A 24,831-nucleotide genomic window follows, 5' to 3' on the forward strand; every position below is an offset into this window, starting at 1 on the left:
CTGAGTTTCCATTTCAAGAGACTTCTTCAGTAACGTATAGACTGTGAACAGCTCTGTCGGTGAAGCACCTATGAGCTGGCAATAGCCAATCGCATTCTGAGTGGTATTTTCTGGTTGCTTGCAACGGCATTGAATCCACTCCAACCAGGAACAGTTTGCCGAGAGTCTATCATCACTGCAGATAGATTAGGTAGTCGTGATAAGAACCAGCCTAAATCCTTGGTCATTGCTTTGCAGCGATGGTCTGCTGTTCTGTTGAGAGTAGGCTCTATAGCAGATTCACCAGGGCCAGGTCGTTTTCCAGCGTTGCACTAGTAAATCTGTTAATTATTATCTGTTAATTATCAGTCTATATTTTGTATCCGATCTGCAGTCTGCTGTCTGCATTTTGTACTAACAGGTATCCGTGGCACCAATACAATTTATTTTTGGTTACATTTATTCGCAAAACACACATAATCTACCACAAAATACCTGTGAGTGAGGTAATTCGACATTTTCGTTCTTTCCCACATTAATATTCTTCTCTCCTTTTGTAAGAATGTAGACATCACTCACAATGTTTCAAGTAATCCACCCACCCTACAAAAAAGTAACTCTTGCATGCATAGCATGCCTATGTTTCGAAATAGGTGCCCTTGGCCAGACTTGAGCGCACTGTTTCAGTATACTAGTCCGACACCCGTAGTATCACTACACTTAATTCCAAGGATCCAGTACCATCCAGGTATCCCAGTTACCCTGCTCACAGGGTCTAGTTGAAGAGTAAAGTCTCCTCGATGTTGACGATCGAAACGCGTCCATTTTGGCCATTCAGCTGCATCCTTTTGAAATTAGTGTATAGGAATACCCGGTATATGTGTATTGTTTTTGTAGCTAACATCATTTGGCGCTCCGGCCACGTAATACGTTCGTCCTTTCTTCTAGATTTCTCGTTTCTCCACCATAGTTACCGACGTGACTTCACAGTTCTCTACGTCACAGCTATGTAACATGATCATTTTGGCCGCGCGCTTAACGGGGACACTTTTTGGCCGCCGAATAGATCCTTCCACGGTTTTAGCGGCCATATTGGTTGGGGGTCAAACAAAACCTCGTTGCTAGGCAAAGAGCCATAGAATCTCTTATGATAAAAAGACGCGCATCGCCATCCTCGTTTAATTTTCGCTTTGTCCAGGAACAAGAATCAATATCCATCGCTAAAAAAGATAAGACATTGATAAAGGTGAGTGACCTTTTCTCTAGGCGAAAAACCTTTTCTTCTCTGCGTTTTATGGGAACACTGGGATCGTTTTCTTTGAACCTGACCTCGCGGCTGCTGCGAGCTCGACTCAATGTCCGAACTTTCGAGGTTTGTTTTCACATTTTGTGGAATATGAAGCCCAAAAGGTGAATATGAATTCAAATAAAGCGCGTATGGTGACGTCATACTTTCCGCGGGCTCAGGTTCGAGTCGCTTGACTCGTGTCCTACGGGTCTTAATCGAAAGCGATGGCCTGACCGTGTGATACCAAATTAAGTCATAGTTAGTCCCTATTTTGTGCCGAAAATGAATTAGTTCATATAAGAATCATGGTGTTCGAGTCGTATGTTGTCGATCTTTTGAACAAGTTCGCCGGCCAGTACTTGGAGAATCTCGATACTTCCCAGTTGAGGCTTGGGATCTGGGGAGGTACTTGTAGCTGGATTTCCATTGCTTTGCAAGTTCTTTGCACTTTGATTTCTATTCAAACCTTCGACAACCACATTTTCTGAAAACAATGGCTTGTTTACGTCTGCAGGAGATGTCCAACTGGAAAATTTGATTCTCAAGGAAAGCGCCTTAGTAAGTTATAGTTTTGCCTTATGTTTTGTTTAAGTCTTGTGCCTACAGCATTTCCGGTTTTGCCTAAAATTGCACCAAAGCTCTGGCATTTTGAGTGAAATCGTAAGTTACTACGACTGGGTAATTAGGAGTTTGTGGATTTTTGTTTTGTCTCCGAACTGTACTGTGGCGCCATTTTTGATATTGCTAGCGAACGACGATTATCTTGATATTTTTCTAGAAACTTCATATGAGTTGCGGTGTTAATAAAATATTATCGAGACCTGTTTAGGTTTGTCAGTTTATTCAGACTTGTTAGTTTGAGTAAAGATAACCTGTGTATCTGTTATCTTGGTTTTTTGCGATCGTCGAAAGCAACCGCAATTGCACTTAAGGAAAATCTCTCAAGTGTAGCCGATAGGTAACGGATTCATAACAGAGTGTTTAATTGTCGCGTGTCCAAAAACCGCATCTTTTTTATTTTGACCTGATAACAAGTAATTAGCTGATAACAAATTTCAAATTGTAATTGCTTAAATTTTGTAAATGTTCATTTTTCTCACTACGAAAGAACATTGTATGCAAGAAGAAATGAACAAAAAAATTCTAACACATCGATCTCAAGATTTAATTATTAATCAACAGAATTGCAAATTGGCTAACCATTATCTATGAAAGCTGCTATTGTGATGTCAGTAAATGAACTGTCAGCTCTGATTCTATCCGGTGGTTTTAAACTGGTCCAATGGGGTATCTTGTTTAATTATGCATTGTTGCTTCGGACAAAAATAAAGCATTGTTTCTGGAAGGAAATTCTGTTCTGAGTAAAATGTATTTGGGTGCATCTTTGTGAGAAATTCAAATTAATCTTAATACCACCCCTGGTGACTGTTATTTCATCTGTTTAGCTCTGAAAGTTTGGAGTGCAGTACCACTGGAGTGTGAAAACCTCAGAGACAAAAATAATTAAGGTCTCACCTTTTCTCCTGGACATTGTTATAACTATTAGACATAATCATAATGTTTTCATCTTTATCAAAACTATGAGTGTTAATTTTCTCTTTGGTAGAATTAACCTTAACTGTAATTTTTTCGCATTTTTTAAATGTCATGATTATTTTACACTGTTATAAATTTGTGGAACACAAAACAGTAATTATAATAACAATGATGATGATATATAATTTTTAGTAGTTATTGCCATTAGTTATTGTTGCTTGTCCAAAGCAACTTGCTTGTCCAGCCCATTATGAGTAACAGTTTCTCTGACTTAAAAATGTCACCTGATGCAACAATTTGGAATATTTATTGGTACAAGTAATTTACTTGTATTTGCTCTTAGCAGGAACAAAATCCAATTACAGGCAAACCAGAGGCAGATCAACCATAACTGGGAAAATGTTGCTATCCCTGTGCTGTTTATATTGAGTCTCACCCATAAACAAACTCATCTACTTAGTCGATCAACCAAGCTACTTTCAAACAAGCCAAGGAAAAATCTTGTCACGAAATAGTAAAGGCTAGACTACAGTGCAGGTGTCTTATGGTGCAAGTTAACCTTATAAGCTTGCGATTGTTTATTCAACTGGCATTGATTGATTTAGAGTTAGTGTGGACCTTAGGAGAAGGTGACAGGGAATGGCAAAAAGATGCCTACCCCAGAAGGCCATTATAATTATTAAAATAATAATTATTAATGACTGAATCATCTGCAGGGTCTCATTAAGTTAGGGAGTAGATGTTCAGCTGCAATGAGTAGTTGGCTGACAATTCAAGAGCTTCTTCCTTCTTCCACAACATGTTATTTTTGAAATTTAGAAGGTCTGAAATGCTATATTATGCATTCTTTTGGAGGTATATGCAAAAGCAATTTGGTGGTTGGTTGGCTTGGTATAAACATTAATAAGGTAGAGATTGGAAGAGTGTTTAACTCACAAGAAAATTTAAAAAGAGAGTTGTCTGTGCGGTGACTTGTTTTCATGTTTTTAATAGTGGACATGAAAAAATTACGCTCTTAATTCTGAGTGGCTGAAAACAAGTGCGCACACTTTCAAAATTTTGTCTGTCTTGATTTAATTTCTGTGATATTTTTCCATGTACATTATTAACAAGTAATTACATGATTTCTTTTGCAATTTTGTGTAATAAGCACTTGAAAGACTACATATTTCACTTACCCTACAGGCTTGTGCAATTTTTTAGTTGAAACATTTACTTGTGCTTGTGTACAACAAATGTCCCTTTAAATCCTTTTATTACCTTTACTTATTGTTTTCTGTTCACAACTTACACATGGTATTAATTCTTATGAAAAGGAGGCTGTTCAGGAATTGAGGTAGCTGATTATTAACTGGCAGCTAGGACTTAATAAGAACCTTGCATTTTTGTTCAGTGTGAAGATGTAAATGAAAAATATGATGTGGGTTATTTAACAGTGGATTTCTTTTGTTACCAGGATGACCTTGCCTTGCCAGTTAAAGTTCTACGTGGTCATTTAGGTAGGAAAGTAGAATGAAGTAGTCGTCCTTTAACAGTTGATTAATTGTTTTTATACACCCTAACATTAGCATGCATACTCTCCTTACTGTTCTATATACATTTCTCATCAATGGTAATGATAAAGAGAATTTTGTAAAAAATCAACAGCTTTTCAAAATGTGATCATTTCTGTAATTCTCATTAGCCTGATGTTTAATTCAGCAGCAATAATTTAATGAGAAATTAAGTGCTAGTCAGCCTTGGGTTAAAGAGTTAATGCCATTTGGAAGAGTGGATTTCAGATTTTTTTTTATTTTGTGTGTATGTGTATGTGTGTTACAGTATGTACTTGTTCTTTTCACACAGGTAAACTGGTGCTGAAGATACCCTGGAAGAATTTGTACTCAGAACCTGTTGTTGCTCAAGTAGATGGACTTTACTTACTTGTCAGACCAAGTGCTGGTGAGAACTGTTTTCACTGAAGAAATGCTGTTGACACATTTGTCTGGTATTTTAGTGGTAGTCGCAGGGTGCTATAATCATTGTTGCTACCAAAAAAACAATCATGTTCATGTTGATGTTCATAATCAGGATCATTGCCATCACCTTTGCCATAATCATTGCCTTTGCCAATGCCTTTACTTTTGTCTGTGCCTTTGACTTGTCATTATCTTGACTTGTCATCATTGCCATTGCCATTGCCATTGGCTATGCCTTTGCTTTTTTCTATGCCTTTGTCTTTTCCTTATCATTATCATTGCTACTGCCATTGCTGTTGCCATTGTCCTTGTCTTTGTTTTTGTCTTTGTATTTATCTTTGTCATTATCATTATCACTACCTTCATCATCATTGTTATTAACCTAATCTTCATGATATCGACCACTGTTATCACTATCACTTATCATGATAATTTTCCTCAAGTTAATTCTTTTCACATTTGGCCCAACACTTACAGTGTTTTTGAGTGTCACTAAATCTGTTAGTAGATAGTGTGGTACACCAGCCTTTTTGGTTTGTGGCAATCTTAAAGGATAAGTCAAATTTTTAGCATACATTTTTCAACTGAATGCTACAGTCATCAATTGAGTAATAGGTACCATGGAAACAAACCATTATCTTTTGGCTGTCTATGTCAAGAAAAGATCTGTGTGTCATGGACTCTCCAGTAATGCCTGTACCTACCTCTCTGGACATTAGAGTTATGCCCAGAGAATTGACACTGTAAATGAGTAATGTGTTTGTTGCTCCTGCAGATGTTAAGTACAATGCTGAGAAAGAGGAAAAAGCCAAACAGGAGAGAAAGCAAAGACAGCTGGAAGCAGTGGAGCTCACTTGGCAGATTGAAGTGGAAAAGAAAAAGGAGAATGGTATACCCTAATAATCTATCTGTTTTTTGTGGTTAGGGTCTCTAAAAAAATTGCCCACTTGTTTGTTGTCAGGTCTCTTTCAGGTTGATAATCTTTTACTTTTGTTTGTCTCATCATCTGACCATCAATCTACCTATACATCTGCCTCTGTGCTTCAAACTGCTACTGTTTTGGTAGCTGTGACATCTAGAAAAAGTTTTTGTTTGAGTCTCCAAAAATGAATGCTAGCTATGCCACTTACTTCAACCATGAGGCACATTGTCAGAGGTTTAGTTTTTTATAATGTTAGGTTGCCAGAAGATGACTTCAAAAGAAAACTTGGCCAAGAGCCCTGCATAGTGTTGGATATTATAACATTGTCACACAAATTACTGCAGATGGCTTTGATTGACTGTCTCTGTCAATGACTATTAGTCATTAATGGGAATTAGTCTGTAATTGAGGTGAAAAATGATTCTTTTTTATCGATTATTATGCAGGGCTGCAAAAAGATGAAAAGTCAGACAGTTTTGTAGAGAAGCTAGCCATGCAGATTGTCAAAAACCTTCAGGTGAGTTTGATGAGAAATCCACATGTAGCAATCAGTTCCAGTTGCCTGCTTGACTCAACACTGGCAAAACATCATATTCCATTTAAGTGAAAAAAAATAATAAAAAATAAAAAAATGTTTATTCAGAATGATTGTCATTTTGATGTCTTTTTGACTTAAAGATGGTTAATTTTTCTTTCCTCTCCAGGTCTTTGTTCGCAATATTCACATACGATATGAAGACTCTGTAAGTATTTCTACATTCAGGTAAACATCAATTTGATTCTTATGCTTCAGTGGAAGTTTTGGCTGATAGTTCAGGACAGTTTTTGAACTAAAGTTGCATTGTCACTTTTAACTGACATCAAACAGAAGCAGACAAAATGAATTTAATTGGATTGAATTCCTCCAATCACGACTTGAGGCATGACATTTTTACAACCTGAAACATTGCACATTTTTCCTAAGGGGTCTTGCATATGGTTGAAATTGCAAGTTTAGCACTTGATGATAGAGCGGGCATGACACAGAAAGATTGCTTTTCTTATGATAATCATTAATTCTTGATGTATTCACCCTTTGGTGTTAATTATAGTTATAATGTCCATGTTCATTGCTCCTGTTTGTGTCAGGTTACTAACCCTTCTGCACCATTCTCAATTGGTGTGACATTGGAGAATTTGTCAGCTGAGGTGAGAGCAGTACCCTAAATCCTCTGATGAGTCTCCTAGTAATGGGGGAAGGTTATTGATTTCAGCAGTTTCTAGACCACAGGCCTCCAAGAGGTGGGGGTTTATTGGAGAGCAACAACAACAACCCTGTTGAATGGTGGTCACAATGCCAGCCATTATTTTCATTTCAACTTCTGTCTCAGTTTAATGAACACTCTGTAAAAATATTTTTTTTTATTCAGTATTGGGGAAGGTTGTGGGGCCTTGTGGAGTAACTGAGACTTGAAGTTTAATATGGAAGGAGAGGGCATTATTTTATTAACCCTTTACACTCTAACATCAGGGTATATATTCTCCATACTGTTCTCTAAAGGTATCCTAAGGTGCCGCCGTAGAGAATTTGTGTAACAATCAAGGGTATCTCTTGTTTTTTATCATTTCCTTTATTCTCATGACTTTGGGTGATATTGTAAGGAGAAATTAGATGCTAGTAACTCTAAGGGTCAAAGGTTCAAGGGATGCATATAAGAGAGAGGGGCTATAGGAGTGTATGTAATGATAGCTATATTAACAGTGGAACCTGTATTAAGTGGCACAGGTATACTGTAGGTGGTCACTGTGTGAACCACTGTAATTTTTACCTCTTTTAATTGTACACCTCTATAAAGCAGTCAGGGTCACCTTTCACTAAGTCCTAACAGCTTGTTGGGGAACCTGTGTATTAAGGAGTAAACCTGTATTAGCTAAAGAGGTCATCCAGAAAGTTTCAGGAAAAGTGTAATTGATCAAAGAGTATTTTTCATCTAGCAAACAAGGGGTTGAAAAATGATGTTACCTTGAAACATTTTAGACCCTTCTCTCCTCTGGTGTGATGGCACTGCTATTGTTAGGGTTACAAAGGATATATTTTTTTCAAATTATGCTATCTTGGCTTCTGCTACTATCTTTTGTCCAAGTCAATGAATATGTTGCTGATGAATTTATACCCATCCTTGATACATTTGATAATGAATATTTTGAAAAATTGATCCTCTGTATAGCTGTTTCGTGCCAGTAGGTTCTGTCAAATAGTGTTAAGGCTCATCTAGTGATGATCACTCTCTGTTTTAGTCCACAGATGAACATTGGAAACCTTCAATTGTTGGTAAAAAAGTAAAAATTGTACACAAGGTGAGATACAGATAGGTCTGAAAATATATTTGGAAAAATGTTATTTGTATAAGGGTTGAGTAGTGGTCGCATGGAAAAACAAGTATTGGTAGTCGGGAGGTGGAACTTGAGGACACATTGTCTGTAAATGGTGCCAAAAATGATAAAATATAAGGAAATATTTACCGCAAGAGATGCAAGTGTGGCACAATCAACCAGTGTGGAATTTCATACATCCCATGGACCTCTTGGGGTTCACCTGGGATAGCACACTTGTTTTTACCTTTCCTCCTTATTTCCCATCTCTCACAACCATCCTTCTCTTTCCTATATTTGCCATCTCTTCATTGCATGCATCATGATTTATTTTTCAGACTGCAACACACAACAACACTCTTTCTTATTTTTTCTGGCTTGTTTGTTAGCTTGTCAAACTTGACAGTCTTGCCATTTACTGGAATACAAAAGATCATATTGGAAATCTGCCAACGCAAGAGGACTGGGTGGTAATTACTCGTCAAATGATTTCTGGATCATAAAGTATCACTGTTTGAAATAAAAAAGTGTCATTGTTTGTCTGATTTTGATGCAGTTACTTCTAATGTGGATTTCAAGTTTTAAGCTTCACCCTACTAGTCTTAATTCCCTAGGGTGATGAGGGTGACATTTTTTGAGTGACCTAATTTGACCTATGATGTCCCACCATGTCTGGCTCACCTGTTTTGGTGAATTTTTATTTTAATTGGGTACCGTCTTAGTACTCTGAGCAATGATTCTTGATCATAGATGTCCATACTGCAATCCTTAATTTTTTCTGCGGTAATGTTGTTGTGTGATTTGTGTGTGTAATCCTAGGACTTTGGTTTCATTCCAAAGTGGGTGGTGTGTGGTGTGTGGTGTTTTGCATTAGCTCTTGACATCACGAGAAACCCTGTGATAATTCTGATGACCAAGGTTTTTTCATTAAGTTATTTTGATGATTATGAGAAATAATGGTCGAACCCCTTTAGTTTCCAAGATTTGATCATAAAATCTCCCTAAATAGCTGCATAAAGGAATTGTAGTTGTTTACTAGGTCAAAGCACAGTATTTTTACTTACAAAGCACAGTATTATTTTTACTTGAAACAATGAGTCCCTGCATCCTTTCACAAAACTAGTATTCTTGCCTCTTATTCTCAATACACTCCAACTTATTTACAACAACAATTAAGCCTTACTTTATCATGATGGAGATGACTGACACAGTTTAACATGTAGTTACTCTATATAAGGAACACCATGGATGGTGAGGTTCTTCCCTTTTTGTTAACCCTTTAACTCCCAAGATCTGATTGTTAATTCACTCTACTAGCTGCTGCACATTTCCTTGTAAATAAGTTACAAGACTTTGGTGTTAGATCAAGGTAACAACTTCTACCTGATACATTGAGTATCCTCATTACCTGTTTGCTGGATAGTGAGTGGATATTGAAGGTTAAGAGGTTAATGACATTTAATTAATTTAATTAATTGACATTTAAATTCCTGTTGTCTCAACAACTTCTCTTTCTTTGTTAAGTGGCTTAAATGTCCCTAATTTTAATATGGAGCACTTTTTCGAGGCAACTTCAAGTGAGATGAACACAATTAAGTTCAGATCTCAACTTACAGAACTCTATGTATTTTATGATAAATTCAAAGACAATTTGCAAACGCTGTAACAGTTGGTATAATAGTAAATGAAATGGCGATGACAATTTTTCTGTTTTTTACAGAATCAAGCCAAGGGTGGGATAGCAATCAGAACGAAACAACATTTCTCTCCTCCTGATTTTAAATACAGTGAGTATATTTTGTGTACTATGTCTCAATTCCTAGGGATTTGTTGGCATCATTGCGTATCAGTGCTGATATGTTTTTACTTACCTTTACTCACTCAGAAGTTTTTATGTTGTACAACTGCATGATTCTGGAACAACTCCATTTAAAAACCAAAGTATTTAAACTCAGAGTAGCTAGCACTAATGTTTTAAGCATTAATCTCACCTGAGTAATCTGACACATGATCAACAACAACAACCAAGGAAAATACAATTATTCACTATTTTCTTGTTGTTAAGTCTTACAGCCAATCTCAGCCACCACTAAAGTGAAGATGAATATCAAGCCAGGTTCTGATTTGAGTATCCCAAAGGTATGTGTTTGGACTCATGCTGATTGCTTCACCTAACAGGAGTGATGTTTGGCAAAGAAATTTTAACATAAATCCTCCTTATAAAAGCCAAAATCTTGCTATTTTGGATTAGGAAATAGTTCTTGAAAATTAATCATGCAGTCAGTTGATTGATCGATCATTAGGCTGATAATTGAATGGTCCACTGGTCAGTTGAGGGATTTCTTTTTAACTACTGAAAGCCATATATCAAAATCTTGTCTAGGGGGCCATGTGATTGCTCTTGAAAGTCAACCAATCAACTGATTAATTGATTGATCAGTTGCATAGGGGGTAATTGGTTAAAATACTCAAAATAAATACTTAAATTACTATAGTTTTAGAGGGTTTTGTTCATGAAACTACATGTACTGACAGATGATGACAGCAGTCTCCTTGGTTGCTAAAAAGGGTCACCATGGCAACTGAGGCACAGTCTGCTCCCACACACCTGTCAGTACAACACTTACCCACTGGTGAGTGGAATGATTATCTGTAAGCAAAATGTGAGAGGTAAGGAAAAAGGTAACATAGTGGGAAAGCAAGGTAAGAGAGTGTATGTATCAATGCATCCAGCAAATCTCTCAGAGTCCTGTTCATCACAACATTGAAACTACTACAATGGCTTGGTTTTACCTCAGTTAAATTACATTCAGCCTCACGAAGAATTTAATATTTTCATTTCCACATCGTTTATGCAGATTTTCCTAAGCTTGGTCTTGGAAGAGATATCTCTAGTTTTGATGAGACAGCAGTACCATGATATGATTGAGTTGCTGGAATCCTTTGACAGAATGACCACAAATTCTGTGTTTAGAAAGTACAAACCAAATGTCCCTCTCCATGGACATGCTGCACAATGGTAATTTCATCTCACATCTGTTATTTTTGTTACTACCTGAAATATTGTCAGCCTTGACTTGTCTACAAACTTGGGTGTAGGAATTTGATGTCATCTTTTATGCTGTGAAGGTCTTGAGTTAGCATTACATTTCTACTCCTTTTGGTTGAAACAAAAGAGCTGGTATTTTCGTGTCATTGAATTTGAGTTTAAGTTGGAAGCTTTTCCAAGTTTTACTTCTCTTGTTACAGTATACCTTTGGTCCATAATTACATGTAATTGTGATGGTGTTAATTGCAGTCTACATTTACTTTGGGAACATTATCTACATTTCCTCCTGGAAACAGGTGGAGTTATGCCATTACAAGCATTCTTGAGGAAGATGTTAGGAGGAGATTAAGAAACTGGTCTTGGACACACATGAAGGAACATAGGTATCACTGTCAAATAACTGACCAGAAATAGTCTATCCTTCTGGTAAATGAAAAGTTGATTTCATGCCTTTCCTTCTTTCTTCAGGGATCTCTGCAGGGAATACAAAAATTTGTACAAGAAAAAGTTACTGGGAGACAAAGCTTCTGAATCATTGTCAAAAGATCTAGAGGTAGGTCAATGATTTACATGACATAGATAGCAACTTTCCACCTCGGCATGTTATTATTGCATGCTTAATCTGTCATAAAATCATTAATCTTCAGGCACTTGAGAGCAAGTTGGATGTGTTGAATATCACCATTTGTCGACGCCAGGCTGCTTATGAGGTTTGTGTTGATTTCAGCAATTTTTGCCTTGTTTTATCATTTCTGTAACAGTTTGAGTTGCTGGTCTTTTTGTCTACAGCAGGCGAGCTAAAGGGCTCTCATCTAGAGAGCTTGTGCATTCAGTTGGTTTCCTTATATGAAGCATGAAGCAACATGGCATATTCCTTCTCCCATCAAATGGGATGCTTGTCCTTTGCAGTGCCCCCCCCCCCTCCCTGTCTCTTTAATAGTTTGCCAATACACAGTCATACTCTTAGGTGGGTAGAGGCATAGTAAGAGCAAGTGTGAGAGTAAGCCAGGATGGAGCAGTGGTTAGAGGGTTTGTCTTGTACTGCAGTGACCTGGGTGCAATTCCCAAACCTTGGATCACCTGTGGGCTTAGCTTTTTATTGTTTTTTAGTCATTACTCCACAGGTTTTTATCCAGGACCTCCAGTTTTCCTCTCCATACAGAAGCCAATGTTCCAAATTTCAACTTGACCTGGAAACAGTAGATAAAAAGAGCCACTTGGCCTTTTCTCAAAAATATAGGAGTTCACTTTAAGTTTTGCATCATAGGAAGCTGCAGCATTAAGGAAAAAGAAGAAGAAAGTGGAAGAGAAGAAGAGTGGCAGTTTGTTTTCTAGGTTCTGGGGCAAAAAAAAAAGCAAGAAGGAGGAGGATGAATCAGGTAAGGCTTTTATCTCAAGATCATCATATAAGTATATACCACAGAGTGCTGAATCTCATGCCTGCATGGATTAGCAATTTAAATGAAAATAGCTTGATCACCCTTATCTAAACAGAAATTTTAACTGAAGATCAGAAAAAAGAAGAACTGGAGAAGTTGTACAGTGCCATTGGTTACAGTGAAGGAGAAACCATAACAGTATTCCCCAAGGAGGTACTTGCTTAGTAAAAAACATTGTTACTTAAATTCCTTAAAATCTTACAAAAACGGTAGCAATTTAACTTATATATTTTGACTTATATTTGCCTTTGAAGAAAAAAAAATAGCCAATTCTGTTGTCTCTACTGTTTGTTTGGCCCAAAAAATATACAGTAGCTCCAACTGCCCACAAAGTTATTGACACAGTGACACTTTCAATCTCCCATTTCTTCATTGTTATTTCCTTTGTCTTGTCTTTGTTAACCTATTTGCTCCTTTCCCCCAAAACAATGTCTTATCTTGCTTCCAGTATCTTTTAGCTACGTGGGGCCCTGTACAACTGGCAACATTGAATTGGGGAGGGGATTTTTGTTAAGAATTTAGAGTTAGACCAAACAGTAGTGTTTTTCTACACATTAAAAGAATTTTTCAAAGTGACACAACGTTTCAACTAACTTTGATGCTTATTGTCTCTTTGACTTTATTTTACTCATCGAAAAATGCTGTCACCCCTATAACTGTGAGCACTTAAAGCATCCTGATTGTATTATTATCTAGCAGTATTTTTGGTTTTTACCTGGATTATTCTGCAGTATGTGGAAAATAAAGTTGAGGTGATTTTGAAGCAGATTAGTGTGGCTTTAAGAGATGATGCAGCTGCCAAGTGAGTGTTGAATAAAACTGTTTCTTAGGGCAAACTTACTAGAAAATTGATTTGATTTTATCAGAACTGATGTAGCCATGAAAATATGAGTTGCTTTTGCCATCATGGTTATTTTTTATCATAAAGCTAATACAATAAAATGTTGTATATATTTTAACCCAAGGTGAAATGACTTAACATGTGAGAAACCTGGGGAAAGTAGTGATAAGTTTGGTCTTAGCTTTGTATCTAATTGGTTGACAGGATGGAATGAGTTTTTTTTTACCAATCACACAGCATAGTAAAGCATTGTTTAAGCAGTCTTAGATTACTGTTAACACTCAATTGAAATCTCTCAATGCAATCCCATTTCAAAGGACTGATGATAGCTTCTGTGAGTTTTTTTATTTTGTATTTCCTATGGTAGAAGAATATCTCAAACATTATGCAAACTATCACTCCTCCATAATTTGTAGGTTACTTTGGAAAATGTTTAGATCTTTATGGGGAGTTTTCCCAAGCTAACATGAAGCTAGAATATGATGAGGGACCTGTCTCCCATTTAGGTCAGTTGCTGTTGCCAAACTGAGTTTCCAGGATCTTTCTGCTGAGCTCTCCCAAAGACCATCAGCACAAGCAATCAAGTAAGTTGAACATATTCAACATCTAGGGATGATTTTGTCTTGACAGCAGTGAGAAACCAAAAAATGTCAAATAGGAATTCATAAGGCAATTAATTTGCATTCTAAGGATTTGAAAGGTTTTTTCCAAACCTCTATGATTCATGGTACAGTTACAGGAAAAATTTTCACTTTCACATTTTTTTTATTTTTTATTTATTTTTTTTTTCATGAGAATTTTTAACATCAGACCTATTGGGCCAGAGTGCATAAATTTGAATTTTTTATTTCTAAAGCTTGCTTTGATGGGAGATTACCCAAGGTGACTTGATCTTAACTATCAGAAAAGGTGAAAAAGTAAGTCATCAAGTTTGCAGCCTTAGACAGCTGTCCTAACCTTGTAAGGCCTCCCTAGTGCAGCATAGCTTATAAGGTCGCTCAAGGGTCCCCACAGAGAAAAGTTAAAAGGAGGTACAACTACAGAAACGTAGGATTAGGATATGATTCTAAATTGATTAATGGGAGTTCTAAGGATATTAATGATGGTGAAAATGCGTGGCAGGTCTCTCCTAATGATGAATTTCTTGTTTAGGCTGTCAGCAAAGGTTGAGCAGATGAAGATGTTCGGTTCAGCTAATGCTGTAGATGGAAAAATGCCACTCATGATAACCTCTCAAAATGATAAACTAGGTACATCACTTTACATGTTGCAGTAAACATTTTTAATGTTAACAAGGTGACCTTTCCAATATAATCTCTTAATGCAGTCCCTAGGATAATCTGAGAAATAATTTTTTTTATTCATTTTTTCTTTTGGTCTTTATATAAGGATTGTAAATTATGTTTGGAAAAGACTTAGTATTTTGATCACTAAACAAGAAAGGTTATATCTACTCTTTACTGTTTATAGTATTGTGTTCACTTTTACTTTTAACGGAAAACCTAATATTACTGAACAAACAAGTTGTGTTTCTAATCTTAGATGAATGTAATTTCTGACGTTTGAGTGACATGGGAACGAATTAATTAGAAATTAACATTCTGTCGGCACGTTGAAGAGGTTTGTGTGGCATCATGGAAGTTTCGGATTATTAAAGTATTTCGCGGGAAAATTATGTCATTCTAGATCAGTCAGTCTTATGTTTGACCACTTTCCTTTTTGTATTTGTTGTAATTTTGGTTTTCCAACTAAAATATCATTACAATCATTGATTTTTCTTTGTGATTAGTTGCGCAACCAGGTTAGCTTACCCATTTCCTCAGGGTATTGTACTGCTTAATTAGATGAAGAATACGTTTTCACACATTTTTTGGCCACATCTAAAGAGAGGTTCTTTAGTGCTTTTTTCGATCTGGCATAGCACAGGTTCTTTTTGTAGAACCCCAAGTTCCAGGGTGCACATGTTAAGATTGTATCAGGATGGGTATACTAGAAGACTGACTGACTCATCCTGAATAAACTTTTCAAACTGAATGTCACGTGTGAGTGTAGTCAGAATTATCTGCCTTAATTATAAGCAGTATGGCATTATCTTTATCTATTGTAAGCAACCAGGTTGTTGCAACAAACATGGATGTTATCTTTTATATCTTGGATAGCAAGCCAACTTGCTCTTTTTACTGCATCGTTTGAGACCAACCCATTGGACGGGAAGTGTGACCAGAGAGTTACAGTGAAATCTCAACCTGTTAAAGTTGTGTATGATGCCGTAAGTAGCAAAATATTTTAGAGTATACGTACCCCCAAAACTTGAAAACCTAGTTTGCAGATGGAGTTCTGTGACCTTAAGCCAGCAAACACCATCGCAATGGTGTATGATTCTGTCTTGTGGAAAAAGGACTGTGCTGTGCAGTGAGGTAGAGCATTGCATAAGTAAGCTTCAGTTAATAATTACACCTGATGCCTATGAAAAGAAGCCTAGTGGTTAAAAATCAGATTTTTTTCAAAATCTGTGTTGGCTTAAGCCTTTGACCCCAATGAGTGATTAAGATCTAGTTTCTCCTTTCAGGATCACCTCTGAATCAAACATTGTGGTCAAGAGAATAAAGAAAGTGATCACTGATTAAAGAGGCTCTTGATTGTTAAACAAATTCTCTTTGACAGCACATTAGCAAATGTATAGCCAGAACGGTTTTGAAAGAATATCTTCATCATAAGTAGACATATTATGGCTCTTTCCTTTTGTAGAAGTAGATGTTAAATATTTTTTTGCGTTTTCAATTTTATTTGCAGAACACAGTGGATCATATTGTCACTTTCTTTAAACCTCCAAAAGATGTCCATCTCCAGGAGTAAGTGCTATACTGTTGTTTAATAGGTAAAATTTTTGTAGATTTGTTTTACATTTGCTCTTCAACAATGACTTGAAATTACATGATTGTTCAATAGAAATCTATGCTTAGAGTAAGAAAAATATTCATATGTAGCAGACCCATTCAAGATATCTTGATGTCACACTTAATACACAAATCCTCTGTTTGTAGTGTTTAAATAGTTATGAGAAGTAAGGAGATTTGATGTTTCATTTCAGGTTGTCAGCCGAGGCATACTCAAGACTAGAAGATCTGAAGTCAGTATCCAAAGCAAGTCTGTATTATGCAATTGAACACCACAAGGTAATATTTTTCTGTTTTTGTTTACCACAAAAATTCCTTCCTACCTAAGGATTGAACGAGAAAACAGATACTAGTGAATTGTTACCGCAGACGTCAGTCATAAGTAACAAAGATATAATCCTTAGAGGGAATTTTTTCTCCGTCCCACCCTCATGACGTCCATGGGAGATCTGTAGCATATTAATGAGTGCAGGTCTGCGCTAAAGCTCTGTTGTCCTCCATGGTGTTATAATCATAGGCTAGACAGTGAACTCTCAGAGTATTCTATCCAACCAGGAGAATGGATCCAGGCTTTGGGTAACAGAAAGCCTTCAGAGGTACAGGGGCACACTAAGTCTCCTCAGAGACAAGTATAACTCGTGACTCAGCCATGTATGGTCTTGAAAAGTGTTCTTTTGATGTGACCATGTTGAATTTTGTTCAAAGTGTTAAAGACTGTGTATACTCTTGGTCAATATAGGGGCTAAGTTTCTAAAGAAGCTGTGGTACTGCGTCGGTGAGAGGGTATAGCAAGGTAAATTGGTATTATCAACTGAGTTGATAACGTAAATTGGCCATCGTTAAGAGTTTCAAAGTTAACGTTTCGAGCGCTAGTCCTTCGTCAGAGCGAAGATAATACCAAATTACCTTCTTAGGTCAATATGGTTTGGTTTTCTTATGTTCACTTGATTCTTGTTGTGCAAGTTAAACTGAAAAATTTATGATCAACTATACTTTTTGCAGATAACAGATGTGAATGTGGATGTGAAGTCTCCATTTATCATTATACCAGAGGAAGGCACCTTTAAGAAGTAAGTTGTTGGCTTGTGGGGTGCATTCACTCGGAAGTGGATGCGAAGTACTTTGCAACTTGTGGTTTTATGGTTATGTGATCCCCAACCTTTTTAGGATAAGGTGAATGTACTGATACAACAGTCACGTTATCCTTCAAATGTTAGTATGACATACAGTAAGTATATATAAGTATAGGATTCCTCCTCCCCTCCACTGGAATAATATGCCGACATGTATGGACCACCAGCCATTCCAAGCTTAGTTTTCTGGTCTATCAAACTTACAAACTGTTTATTGATGAAATGACATTTTGAACTCTCGGTTTCTAATTACAAACATTTAGGTGTATTCTCTACTGCTGATGATGCTACATTGGTTCTATATTGGCTGATAGGGGTTTTATAGTGTTCCTTTAGTGGCCCTATATTGTTCCTATGGTAATCCTACATTGTTCCCATATTGCTTTCAACGTAACGTGGATTTAGTGACCATTTTAAAATTACACTTTATTAACAGGTCAAGCAATGTGCTTGTCATTGATCTTGGACATGTGAAGATCACCAGTGATCCAGAGCAAGAGAGGGTTGTATCCACAAAGGTGATTCTAATCAGATAATTTTTGGACCACTTTTATTTATAAAATGTTGTCAAAGATTATTAAAATTTGTGACTCGCCTTCACTATTCCACTGAAAAACTTTGGCTTTGTATCAGGTTCAAAGAATAATTATTGTATTATAAGGAGATGCTATCATATGAAATGTAGATTGTAAAAATGCACCATTAAGAGAGGGTCAAATCAATTTGCAGATTTGTGGAATTTACCTTAAAAAACAACAACAACTAAAATATGCATCATATTTACACTCAGGATGTTTTGGAGAGGCATGGAAACAAAGGGAAAAGGGAAAAACGCAGATTGGTAGATTTGCATACCCCTTTACTGTACCATTGATGGCAAAGAGTCATTGAAATTAAGACTTTCACTTCAGAAATGTCCAGATGCTACTTCTGATGTCACACATTTAATTGGCTTGATTATTTTTACTAGGATCTAAGCGTGGAGGAGTTGGAATCGAAGTGTTACGATAAGTTTGATTTTAAACTGGAAGACCTTCAAATTCTCATCGCAAAAGCAGGTAATGGTGACTGGGTCTGCACAAAATTCTGTGCACTTGGCAGTGTATCCCGTCCAGCAGAACTTTTTTGTAACGTTTTTTAGGAAACAGAGTGAAAACAGCTTTTAAAAAGTGGATATTGCAGGAATATTAATTGCCTGCATGCCAGATATACTTGGTCACACAGGTACAGACGAGACTATCTAACATTGAATGTTCTTCAAACTTGCTCCATGCAGGAACCCTTTTATACCCTAACATCATTAGGCGTATTCTCCGTACTGTTCTCTTTGTATATCGTAAGGTGCTGACGAGGAGAATTTGTTTAACAACAAGCTACTTCTTAAGTTGGTGATCATTTCCTCTATTCTCGTGACCTTACTGTTTGATTGTTTGATTCTGGTGTGATGCTGTAAGAAGAAATTAGATGCAAACTCTTAGGGTATAGAACGTTAACGAGTATGGACTTTTGATGAAAAGCCATTTTATTTTATTTTTTGTGACAGATGAAGACTGGCAGGCCGCAAAGAAGCAGGTCAACTCTAAGATGCATATTCTAGATCCGATGGGAATTGACATGAAGCTTCAGAAAGCACTAAATCCTGACGATATCAGGCTTGCACAGTAAGAATTGTGTTATTCTGGTTCTTCTCCTTGTATTTTCTTTCCTAAGATCGGCTTTGGTGACCGCTGATCGTTGAATCGGTGTGTTTGAGATGCAGATATGTTTGATGTGCGCCGAGCGAACTACTCATGTTCCTCGTGAATGTATGTTTGACTGCTATTTCTGAAACAGGATCACACTCTCTGGAACCCTTCCAACTGTGAAAGTCCATGCCTCTGATGAGAAGCTTCTTCAGGTTATTAAGGTGTGGTGGAATAGCTTAATAAGGAGTAGACCTTAGTATCTAGCTTTTAGCTTGGTTGTTAGATAAAGAAAGGTGTCGTTCATTTGTTATGAACATGGATATAAGACAAATTTTGATTCCCACAAGGAATCGATCCGAAGACCTTCAGAACTCGCGGTCTCAGGCTCTACCACTATTTTACCCTTTGAACTCTAAGATCGGTATTCGTATTCTTCATACTGTTCTGTATACATTGCCTATGCTACTTTAATGGAGAATTTGTTCAACAATCAAGGGCTTCTGTGGTGGGTGATCATTTCCCTTATAAGCATGGCCTCACTGTTTGATTCAACAATGATACTGTAATAGAAATATATAAGTACTTTTAAAACATATGCCCTCTTCCCCTTGTCAATATTGGCAACGAGTAAACTGGGGCGCTTGAAAAAGCTTAACGTTAAGGGGTCAGCGGGAAAGTCTGAGGTTCAAATCGCGTGGGGGACTTTTCTTCGTCCCACTATCATAACAAAGAACATTTTTCTTCAGACCTTTGCATTTTTGTAAAAATGGGTTTCCTTTCCAAGGACATTATTTCCTGACTCTCCCCTCCCAACCACTTCCCATCACTTTGGAACCCAATCACACAATCACATTCTTAAATAATGGATATATTTATTATGGCTGTCATATCCACACAAAACAGGGCAATTATTAATTATATATGAATTATTAATTCAAAGACCTTTTATTCTGGCTATATTATTTACCCTGACTATACTTATTTTCTGCCTAGACCTTTTGTTCTAAATATTTCTACCGCATTTACATACCTGTCATTGTCCTGTCCTGTTGTCTGCTGAACCCCTATTATCTAGCCTTACACCTGGCCCGATATACTCTTCACTTCAAAGATTCCATCTACATTCTCTGATGATGCCGTAGATTGGCGAAAGCTCGGAAAACTAAATTATCGTAGCATACCTGGCCTCAACTGATTTACACGTCTGACTTTAAAACACTATGCTACTCAAGGACAACATCCAATGCGTGAGGGCAATTATATTTTAAATGGTTTGCTACATGAAAACGTACAAACCATTGCGTTTTAAATTACTGCCACCTGGAGGCTTTGTATATATAATCGCATGGGCCCGAGGACAATTAAGGATTAATTTCACGCGCATTTTCAAAGTTTTCCCAAAATTGCCCGAGTTGCGAAACTTGTTTATCTCATGAAGGGAAAAATTTTTGAGGGAATTGCATTCAAGCACGATGTCTGCGCGATGAAGCCCTTTCAATGCTTCCACATATTTCAAAACAAACGTCATTGACCAATAGATTCAATGAACATTTTATTTTCAAAATACAGTTAACAACATTACACGGCATCATTTGATTAAATTTCAATCATTAAATCGTTGACGCAAATAGCAAAATGGCTCAATCAGCATCAAGTAATCATGTCCTTTGTTTCAGCCAATCAGCACTCAGTAATTTTGCCCCGCATGTGATAATACATGATAACGACAACCATAACCACAACGACTTTATTTCACCAGGGTGCGTTATTACTTTCAACATTGTAGTCTCGCTTACGGCTTTGTGACATTAAAATAGCAACAAGAACAGCACAGAACAACCCTGATATTCTCATGTGAGACTGGTATAATCGGAAAACAATTTTCTCCAACTCTTTTGTTGTCTTTTCGGTTTCAGCTTGCTACCAGTATCCCAATACCAGGAGGTGAAATAGCTTTGGACCAAACGGATAAAAAACCAATGGTATATTAGAAATTACTAAATACATAGTGGTCGTTTTTCAACTACTACTACTGCTTTGATAAAAAACGACCCAAGATGATTTGGCGGAAATTCCTTCAAAACACACTTTTAACTACTTATGCCGAATCCTAATACAACATTCACTTTTTCTTGTTTAAGGATGTTCCTTGTGAAAATCGCCGGTATACAACTGCAAGGACTGGTGGTGACGTAACACAATTGGGTGTTTTGGAAGGTGCTACAGGAGAACAAGATGAAGAAGCTGAGGAAATGGATGAAATGTTCCAGACGCCATCTGAAACACTAACCGGGTATCGTTTAGTTCTATACACTTTTTTTTAGGTTGGCTAAGAGGTAAAAAGGGGAGTGTTTTCTGAAATATTTGTTCCTCAAGAGCCCTAAATTTGATGGTTAAAAATGCGGCATAGACTTTGGGTGTTAACCCCACAGACTCTCTAATATATCATTTCCCAATGTGTTTTGCCGAAGTCCGGCTATCCCTTAATTTGTAATTTCGAAATTTGGCCGATCAGGAATTGTTATTACAATATTTTTCAGGTATAATATTTTCCTTTTTTTTCCCGTAGAGAAACCAACCTTGAAGGAGCTAAAAGTGAAGAAAAAGAGGCTATGGCTAAACAAGTTAAAGTTTCTCTTAAGTTTGAGATTGAAGAGGTGTGTTTGAGTATTTTTCATTCCAGTAATCTACTTATTCTACCTATGGGTCTGAATTTCTTGAAAGTTTACAGCAGAAGGAAAATTATGAGAGCAATTTTCGACTGTGTAAAGAGTAACACACAGTGGCGGATCTAGGGGAGGGCCCGGGGGGGGTCCAGTTTCTCCCCTCCCCCCCTTAGTTTGGGGAAAAAAAAGAGAAAAGCCGGCAGGGCGAGCGACAAAAAAAAAACCTCCCCCCCCCCATTTAGCTCAAGGTCTGGATTCGCCACTGATACAGGATTCTTTGGGGTTGTTTCAATTCATTCTGTGATTGGTCCATAAACTCGACCAATCAGTTACAAAACTAAAATCAACCTCGTCTTTGTTACGCATTTTTTCCCGCGCTTGAGACAGTTTGCTTGTTTTCAACTGGAATTCTTATTTTTTTTTCCTTGATATATTTGTCTTCCCTTACCCAACCGTAAAGCGCTCTCGATGGATATTGATATGTCCACATGTAACAGAGCCATGGTGAAGTTATTCGTCTGCCGATTCTAAGTCGAATTTGAATGAAGACTGTTGGATTTTGTCCTCCTTTAGGATAACAGCACCCAATTAAACCAACTGATCTTGAACTTTGTATATTGTGTTACAGATAGTCGTTGACTTTAGCACTGTGGATAGTGGAGGGAAATTGACGCCTTGTCTTGTGCTGCATGCCAAAGGCCTGGGTACCGATATTGTCATGCATCCTTGGGATCTCTCAGCGAGTGCTTCCTTGTCTTCTCTGGCCGTAGCGGAGATGATCCATGGAACTGGAGGAGGTCCTCTTTATCTTGTGCAGACGCCTGTTGGTGCAGAGCTGCTCTCAGTTAAATTTGTTATGGTAAAAGACCTTATCTTGTGAGGTGTACTACGTGTATTAAAGACCCAGTTTTGACCAGTGTGCATTACGTGCGGCATTGGCTATCGGTGGCCATTTACTCGATGTTGATTATACCACAGGCTTCGGGAAAACAATACAATTCTCGCTCTCGTGAAAATTATTACAAAAACGGAGGCGCTTAATGCATACTGGGTCTCTAATGATGTGGGCTTTTGACAAGCCATAGTAAGCCTGGAAATTCGTGGCATTTTAAAGATTGATATGAGGTTGTCGGCAAATGATCAAGCACAAGATAAAGAGGGATTGATTACCAATTCGAGAAGCTCTTGATTGTTAAACAGATTCTCCTTGTCAGGATCTTAGGAAATATACAGAGAACAGTGAGGAGGATATGTGTACTGTTGTTAGTGTTAAAGAGGTTACTTACTGCTTTTGATGTCAAATTAAGGTGGAATCAGACCACCCGGAGTACAGCTCAACATTTAAGTCCACTAAGCAGTCCGTCGCTGTGGAATTTTCTTCACTACAAGTAAAACTGCACCAAGAAGCTCTTCTTAACATCATCGATGTTTCAACCAAAATACTGCCACCTAGGTGCTGTAATTTAATCTTGCTTTAGAACGGCTCAGGTCTACTCTGTTTTGCCCTTAAGCCTTTTACATCCTCTTAGTTAGAGACATTTGTATTAAAATGAGATCTTTGGCTTTTGGAAAAGGAACACCTTTTTCCGTCTTCGGTTGGAGTTTATATCCAGTCCTGACAAGTAAATTTTAATGAGCATTTTACAACAGACTGACAGATATAATCTGTAAATAACGTTTTAAATGTTTATCTATTTATTTATCACACCCCTTCTGTATACACGCAATTCAGCTTTTCAGCTGCAAAGCATTATTCTGATAGACATATCTATATCTCTGTGTGACAACTCTCATTCCACTAATCGTCAATTGAAGGAACGTTTTTTCTTTCTTTTGCTAGTGAAGGGACATCAGCTCTGCCACTTGTGTCTGCTGACAGTACAAAAACGAAAGTTCAAGATGAAATAAAACGTCTGAGCTAGTTGCGCCAAAAGGCAAAACGAAGAAAGATGGTAAAGATGAAATACAGATTGAGGTGACTGCTAAACTGGGAGGAATCGATGTTACAGTGACATCTGTTGAGGGTGATTTGACACATGTATTTATTGGAGGTGAGGGATTATTTAGTTGTCTTTTAATACGGTGTTACAGAAAGCTAAGGGTTGTTTGCATTTGAGTTGGCTCAAAAACCGTAATTTAGTGGTGCATAAATGAATATGCCTCCCCTCCAAAAACAATTTTTAGAGGGGAGAGGGTGGGGCAATAAGAACTACACCTTTCACGCCCCCTTCCCCCTCCGTCCACTCTAACCCTAAATCGAACATGGCCAGTCGGCCAATAGGACGTTGCACTGCAAGCTATGATACGATATGTTGGGCTTTTGTGCAATACTTTTTTGAAGGAAGCAAATGAGCAATTATGTTAGTTTTAATCCGTCTTGAATTTGTATTAAAAGTAATCTTTTCAGTCACTCTTGAGTTTACCTTATGTACTTTATGTTTGACGAGTTCAATATTTTTCTTCACACAAAGAGTTATCCGCTGGCTGTGCTGTTAGAGACAGCAGAACAGACGTTACGGCCAGGTATGTATGACTTAGTTGTCTGATCGTGATCAAAATCACCCAAACTTTCCAGATCTAAAAATTATCGTTTGATAGAGAAATTTTCAGTTGAGTGTCGAAAATAATCCAGGATTGCTTTGGTTTGATTGGTCCAGAAACTCGCGCCACTTCTTCAACTAATTAGATTCAAAACTACAATTAGTTGCAGGCGGTTTGCTTGTCTTTACTTCGAGTTCTTATTGGCTCCTTGTGAAGTTTTCCTGGCTATGATTGGCTGTTGTGGTTGCTTTGGTTTTGGTTTTACGACACTCAATCGAAAAGTCCTCTAAGTATCTTTGTTTCATTTCAGTATGAAAACTTTGTCAGTGATGGATTCTACTCCTGGGGCGGTATATCCGAAGATAGTATCCATCGTGAACGAGGAGTTGTTTAGCCTTCAGGTGTGCAAAATGAGGAATGTTTATTTCAGACTTGGAACTGAGTGACAACAATGTCACAAGGTCATATACCAATTTAGTTTGAGTGTTGTTCTGCACCTTTTGTACTGCCACCAGAGAAAATTTCCTTTAAGTGTCCTCTAAGAC

The 24,831-nt window shown here is 37.4% G+C and overlaps 1 protein-coding gene across 1 annotated transcript; it reads left to right on the top strand.

Moving 5' to 3' along the window:
• The first annotated feature begins 1,478 nt into the window (after positions 1–1,478).
• LOC136280572 (intermembrane lipid transfer protein VPS13A-like) lies at positions 1,479–24,268 on the top strand. Its single transcript, XM_066166048.1, has 36 exons — positions 1,479–1,672; positions 1,782–1,825; positions 4,260–4,302; positions 4,649–4,744; positions 5,537–5,650; positions 6,130–6,200; positions 6,388–6,426; positions 6,812–6,871; positions 7,961–8,020; positions 8,425–8,505; positions 9,756–9,822; positions 10,101–10,174; positions 10,894–11,054; positions 11,381–11,467; positions 11,553–11,637; positions 11,732–11,794; positions 12,352–12,463; positions 12,579–12,676; positions 13,255–13,325; positions 13,871–13,948; positions 14,517–14,614; positions 15,524–15,633; positions 16,158–16,216; positions 16,456–16,540; positions 17,264–17,331; positions 17,831–17,912; positions 18,365–18,452; positions 18,938–19,055; positions 19,228–19,300; positions 20,996–21,061; positions 21,221–21,372; positions 21,649–21,736; positions 22,374–22,604; positions 23,053–23,198; positions 23,586–23,796; positions 24,217–24,268. The coding sequence occupies exons 1-35, from the start codon at positions 1,573–1,575 to the stop codon at positions 23,665–23,667; spliced, it is 3,150 nt and encodes a 1,049-aa protein (XP_066022145.1). The 5' UTR covers positions 1,479–1,572; the 3' UTR covers positions 23,668–23,796; positions 24,217–24,268.
• Positions 24,269–24,831: the final 563 nt, after the last annotated feature.

Source organism: Pocillopora verrucosa, chromosome 4 (assembly GCF_036669915.1).
Source record: "Pocillopora verrucosa isolate sample1 chromosome 4, ASM3666991v2, whole genome shotgun sequence".
Taxonomy (NCBI): domain Eukaryota; kingdom Metazoa; phylum Cnidaria; class Anthozoa; order Scleractinia; family Pocilloporidae; genus Pocillopora; species Pocillopora verrucosa.

What these genes read in the sequence shown, in the direction of transcription:
- LOC136280572 (XM_066166048.1), top strand. Translation starts at nt 1,573, where the DNA reads ATGGTGTTCGAGTCGTATGTTGTCGATCTTTTGAACAAGTTCGCCGGC. An exon ending in TCCTCCTGATTTTAAATACA is followed by an intron (nt 9,823 to 10,100) that starts GTGAGTATATTT and finishes CTTGTTGTTAAG; the next exon opens with TCTTACAGCCAATCTCAGCC. An exon ending in GAAGGAGGAGGATGAATCAG is followed by an intron (nt 12,464 to 12,578) that starts GTAAGGCTTTTA and finishes TTATCTAAACAG; the next exon opens with AAATTTTAACTGAAGATCAG.